At 44.7% G+C, this 6,796-nt stretch overlaps 1 protein-coding gene across 1 annotated transcript in view; it reads left to right on the top strand.

Moving 5' to 3' along the window:
- Positions 1–5,918, top strand: part of LOC106818293 (cell wall protein DAN4-like) — a gene marked incomplete at its 5' end in the record, with an annotated part of 7,508 nt that extends 1,590 nt beyond the window's left edge. Inside the window, 5 exon segments of the mRNA XM_014823015.1 lie at positions 116–300; positions 619–713; positions 1,071–1,168; positions 3,678–4,566; positions 5,486–5,918. Coding sequence (XP_014678501.1) covers positions 116–300; positions 619–713; positions 1,071–1,168; positions 3,678–4,566; positions 5,486–5,582 — 1,364 coding nt within the window. The 3' untranslated portion in view covers positions 5,583–5,918.
- Positions 5,919–6,796: the final 878 nt, after the last annotated feature.

Raw genomic sequence — 6,796 nt, 5'->3', positions numbered from 1 at the left:
GAGAGAGAGAGAGAGAGAGAGAGAGAGAGAGAGAGAGAGAGAGAGAGAGAGAGAGAGAGAGAGATAGAGAGAGAGATAGAGAGAGATAACTCGCATAACACTATCACAATCTTCCCACAGATGGCGGCACTGGAGACGTCGTGGTGTCTTAGTGACGGTCAGTTCACACCGCTCAGCTTCCAGCATGCGATAGACTGCAACCACCTCACGTACGGCTGTGACGGAGGATGGCCTTACAATGTCTACTGGTGGCTATACTACACCAACACGACCATCAACGAAGCTGACTATGGCTACCAGGTACACGCACGCATACACGCACGCGCGCACGCACACACATACACGCATGCTCTAGCTGACGTAACACTAATACTAACAGCATTTAATTCAGCCAATAGATGGCGATACGTGTCCAGCAAGAAATATGCAGGTGTATGTTGAATCTCTATTAAATTTATAAAGCAGCATTTGATGAAATATGCTTTTAATTTGGAGAGAACATTTCCACTGGTAAATTCTGGTTGACGCAACAGCAATAACATTTAAATGAGCCAATAGATGGCGTTACGTGTGCTAAACAATTACAGCTTGTTGTAGCATGTGGTTGCTTCTCTGCAGGGATATCAGACTGAGTGCGTCCCACATGCGAACAGTACACACACGCCCGTGAAACTCTCCACGCCCTACTCCTTCTACTACGAGGGAACCGACATGTGAGCTTGTCTCGACGTTGCCATAGCAACTGTCAACCACACGCGTTTGAGCAAACCGTTCACGATTCACCCGTTATTTCACCAGTTACCCCACGCAGTTGGTTCACCCGTTATTTCCCCAGTTACCCCACGCAGTTGGTTCACCCGTTATTTCCCCAGTTATACCAGTTGGTTCACCAGTTATTTTTTGCGTGGACAAAAATAGATGCCAAAATACCTGAATCCCGATTACTGAATGTCCTGTAAATTCATTACTATATAAAGCAGTAAATTGATGCTGAGCTGATTCTGTGTACTAGTACCGACGATATGGAGGTTTGTATCTCACTCTCACTATTCCTTCGTTGTCTTCTCCAGCGACGAAGGAAGCCGCCTGATAGAGGTGCTACTCAATTTCGGATCTGTCGTAGTCGGCGTCTACGCCCCGCGAGACGTATGGAACTTCTATGGAGGAGGTAAGGGACGGGGACCATCTATAGTACCCCGTACAGACTGCAAATTTGATCCCAGATTAAAGTAGTCCGGGCCAAGCGCGCGCAAATTTTTGCAGTGTGTACACGCTATCCCGCGCCAAATACGCGCTGACCCCCACCAGTTTGACCCCGCAAATGAATGAGGGCCAATCCTAGGATAACTTGGCCTGGACCAAGTTATCCATCTCTAAGCGTGTCTGTACCCAACAGGCGGGCCAAATCCCGTGCTGTTTCGCAATGCGCATGCGCATAGCCTTATGTAGGTCACATAAAAGTACAGTAGCTGTCTGCGGGGTGACGTAGCGAGCTGAACAGAGCCTGCGCAGTCAACCCGTGACTAATTTGATGTGGGATCAAATGTTGTGTCTGTATCCTACGATTTGATGCGCGCTTGGCGCGCGACAGGCTCGTACCAGTTTAATGTAGGATAAATATTTTCAGTCTGTTTGGGGTATCGGTGATGATGCGCCAAGCTCAGCTGCTTAACGCGGTTTAGTGTGTTTAATGACCGGTAGATGGCGCCAGGGGGTATCAGGGGATGAAGAAGCGTTAGGGCAAAAATCTATTAATAACAGATACGTAGCTGCTGTTATCACGCCATATTAGGCGCTTTTGTTCCTGATAAATTACCACACGTGAATTCAGGTGCGCCAAACAAATGCCTGTGTCCTGCACACAAGAGAGCCGGATTTTAATCCACAACACAATTCCCTGGGCACCGCACGATGGCTGTATAGTAGCAGAAATCAATACGTATCCAAGGAAAGGAGGTTATTTATGTTTTTTATGTGTCTATAGAACAATATTCCCACGAGTAAAATCCACTCTAGCGCTGATTATGACCGTAACAATATGCGCACAAACGACTCTTTTCAAACTACAACGCGTAGCTAGAGGCAGGAGGCGGGGTGGAACAATTTTCTCTCTCTCCAGAGAAAATAATTAGTAAAAAGTCTAAAAATTTCGAAAGTCGTATAACTATTTTGAATACTAATCGTCATTGTTATTATAAAACATAATTTGTTTACAAACGTCAGCGCAGCAGCTAAGTGGCTGTAGCTGTACATGTAATGAATAATAACACGTGTAGAACGAATACAGGATACAGAGCCGTCAGTGACTATCTATCCTGTGATGATCATCAATATTAATATATTAGCGGATGACATCTTAATTGATAAATGAGCAGTAGAATCACGTGACTGATGCACGTGACCTTCGGAATGAGAGGCAAGCAAGGCTCTTGTTGCAATTTATCACGTATTACGCGAGGCTAAGGCAGGTTTTGACACGATACCCCTACAACGCATGCATCCTGTTACAATTTATCAAGTATTACTCGAGGCTGAGACTGGTTTTGACACGATACCTCTACAACGCATGCATCCTGAATAACCTTCTAAAACATTAGACAATGAAGTTCATCGCTAGCTCTTTCAACTGTATTGCATCAAGTCATGAGTTCATCGAACCCTTGTTAGCTAGTAGAGTGGGGCCGTGTCTCGTAGAGACAGGGTCCAGATATCTTCTTCACACACATCTAAGTAATCACAGTAATCAAAGATGTGACGTGATCAGTCACGTGATTCGTCTTAGTCACTCTATAAAACTTACGAGAGGACGTTGATATAAACTACATAATTTTACCCAGCTAATTAAATAAGTCATTAGATATATAGGAAACGAGTATTTGCTCGCTCACTACGTTGTTGTTATCGCGGGATAGACTCTATACCTTCGTTTTCTGTTCATTTTAACTCGGAGTTCGCACTTACGTCGCCGAGAGAATGATAGCAGTTGTAAAGGTGTTACATTCGCCTCGTCGTCATCGGTTTTATGCGTCTGTATTTCACGTCACTCTGCGTGAAACGTTGAATTATCGCACTAAGTTGATTATGTTGTGAGCGCCGTGCGACTATTACGTTATTAGCTGTTTGAAACTAGTCACGGCAGACGTTAATGCATTCAGTTAAGCACTCAACACATTTAAACATTCCTTCTGGCGCACGATGTCATCAAAAACTCAACTATATTCACACACATATATATATATATATATATATATATATATATAGATGTATATATATATATAATTTATATTACCGAAATGCGTGGAGTAATATAAATACGGGGTATGTAGGTCTATATAAATGCACATGGTAGTATAATTGAAGTATAAATGTAGAAGCATTCCGGTATCAGGAATAAATAGATAGGTAACTGGATAGATGGATATGTTGTGGTGTGGCAGAGGCGCTGACAGTAAGACACACAATTAGTTATGTAGCTTCATTAAAAACTTATTACCGTAAATTACATTTATATTATTATATTACATAACATTACCTTTCTCATCTGCACATTGTAAATTAAATTAGTGTTATTCGTCTATTTTACTATAATACATTATATTTATTACGTGTTGTTATAATTCATGTGACATTAGTACGCGGTGTATTTATCCCCGTTGTTCGTCGTTCATGTTGTTTAGGCATCGTAACAACGTGCGGGACTGAGCCAGCGACAACGATACCACCGCCGACGACAACGACGGCGCCGACAACATCAACAACGACGCCGCCACCGACAACGATGCCGCCACCGACGACGACGCCGACGACGACATCAACAACGACGCCGCCACCGACGACGACGCCGACGACGACAACACCAACGACGCCGCCACCGACGACGCCAACGACGGCAGCTCCCTCTACAACGACGACAGCGCCATCCACGACGTCGACGGCGTCGTCGACGGCGTCGTCGACGGCTGAGAGTGTTTCTGCGCAGCAGGACGTCAATGCAACCCAGCCATCATCGACGACCGACGGTGCTGCCACCGCTGCCGACGCCGATGCTGCATCTGTAACGACACTGGCGCCATCTAGTAACAACACTGCAAATGAGAACAGCACGGCAGCAGCTTCGGATAACTTCAGCGTCCCCGAGGCGCCATCTACAACTACGGTGGCGCCATCTAACGTAGATGAAACAACTGCAACAGCTGCAGCAGCAGCAAACACAGAAGCATCCTCCTCAACGACGACAGCGCCATCTACAACAACAGCAGCGCCCTCTACATCAACAGCAGCGCCATCCTCAACAACAGCAGCGCCATCTTCAACAACAGCAGCGCCATCTTCAACAACAGCAGCGCCATCTTCAACAACAGCAGCGCCAACAACAACAACAACAACAACAACAACAGCAGCGACAGAAGCCCCGACGACAACGACGCAGGCTCCGTCTAGCACGACAGATGCGGGAGGTACGGGTCTGTCCGGGTCGACGCTGAGCGTGAAGATGAACCACGCTGTCGTCATCGTCGGTGACGGCATGACGGCCGACGGCACCGAGTTCTGGGTAATCCTCAACAGGTAATGACGTCAGATTATATTATACAGCAATGTATAATATATATAATAACGCATATTATATAACACTGTATAATGATAATATATATATATAACAACGTCAGATAATATTATATAAAAACGTATAATATATACATAACAACGTATAATATTTATAACAATGTGTAACATATGTATGAGCGTCAGATAACTGCTGCGTTCAGATAGAGCGTCAGATATAGCTGCGTTCACACGTATACACGGCTTAGCTGGTACCGTACTTAGTTGGTGCTAAGTCCGGTTAAAATGCGTTCACACGAGATACACGAGATTCGAGGCTTAGCTAGCGCGGTATAATATAGACTGGTACCCGGTCGACAGTTCCACACGCTACCCTAACGTCGTGCAGCGAACGGGTAGCAGTCTAGGTTCACACGACAATCAATACGCGGCCAGCGTGGTGCCGAATATGCGCGGCTTAGTTGGCGCGGAATATGATTCCGCGCTTAGCAAGCCGGAGCATTCGCGGCTAAGCAAGCTGTGGCTAAGCAAGCCGCGTATATTTTAGCGTGTGAACGCAACTTTCTCCTCGTGTGAACGCAGCTATATATATAACAATGTATAATATATACATGTATAAATAATGTTACATTATAGGATATCTTTAGTTTCAGTTAGTTATAAACTTGATTCAGTTGTCTCGTTATATTTCGTTTATATTCACAGTTTGTGAATCTCATTGTTGTTTAACCTGACTTGTTAATCCTCACTAATCTACGACCATGCATCTATTGCAGTGAATATTGACATCAATAACCGCCCACACACACACACACACACACACACACACACACACACACACACACACACACACACACACACACACACACACACACACACACAGTCTACTTACTGATTGTTTTGTTGTGCTTGTGTTTTACAGTTGGGGAACGTCGTGGGGGCAGGGAGGATACATTTTAGTGAAGAAGGGAGTCTGCAACATTGGCGCAGCCATTTTCCAACCAATCCCAGCCGTTTAAATTCAGCTCTTCGTGATGACATCATCAAATAAATCGGGAATGGTATTCGATTTTCGTCGGTCGGAGTTATGGAGTTATGGAGTTACGGAGTTATGGAGTTACGGAGTTATGGAGTTGCGGAGTTCTTTGGTTCGAAACGTCGCGCTTTATTTATAATCGGTTTCAGATGCAACATTAAAAATGCGATAGCTATTATACAAGCAGAATAATACAGAGTAATACACATAAATATTACAATCTATATAGATAGTCTACAGGTTGATTAATGGCGTGCTTAAATATTATTGTGTTACGTGTATAATCAAACGCCCTTTTAATATACGTTACGTGTAATTATTTAGCTTGCACGCGTAATGTATTGCTTATTACATGATGGCCTTATACATATGAATACAAACACACACAGACACACACACACACACACACACACACACACACACACACACACACACACACACACACACACACGACACACGCTCAACGCAACACACACACAACACACACACACACACACGCAGACGCACACACACCTGCCCTGCACACGCCACGGACGCAACACACACACACACTCCACACGCACAACCGCAACGCGCACGCACACGCACACACACGCACCACGCCACACAACACAACCACACACACACCCCACACACAATAAACCACACACACACACCATACACAACACACCACACACAAACACATCACACACACCAACACACACAACCACACACACACACACAATAATATATATATATATATATATATATATAATAATATATACTACATGTGTGCGTGCGTGTGGTTGTGGTGTGTGTTATATATATATGTGTGTGTGTGGTGTGTGTGTGTGTGTGTGTGTTGTTGTGTGTGTGTGTGGTGTGTGTGGTGTTGTGGTGTGTGTGTGGTGTTGTGTGTGTGTGTGGTGTTGTGTGTTGGTGTGTGTTGTGGGTGTAAGGCTGTGCGCACGTTTATGGTACACGGAAAATGTAGTGCAAGCGTCAGTGAATGTAACTGATTGTTGAACACAGTCCCGTGAGAAACTTTATTGACTTTGTAGCGTTAATGAAAATATCCCCGCAAGCGGGTCGCTGGCTCACGCTTAAGTCACGAAGTTGCCAAAACGGTCCAGTTTCTTATAATTTTAAGTTTTGTTCGCCTTTATGCCTTTGCATTTGTTGGTTGGTGTGTGGTGTGTGTGTGTGTGTGTGTGTGGT

Source organism: Priapulus caudatus, unplaced genomic scaffold, assembly GCF_000485595.1.
Source record: "Priapulus caudatus unplaced genomic scaffold, Priapulus_caudatus-5.0.1 Scaffold2146, whole genome shotgun sequence".
Lineage (NCBI taxonomy): Eukaryota > Metazoa > Priapulida > Priapulimorpha > Priapulimorphida > Priapulidae > Priapulus > Priapulus caudatus.
The sequence above is the reverse complement of the archived record's forward strand: the minus strand, read 5'-3'. Positions and strand labels throughout refer to the sequence as shown.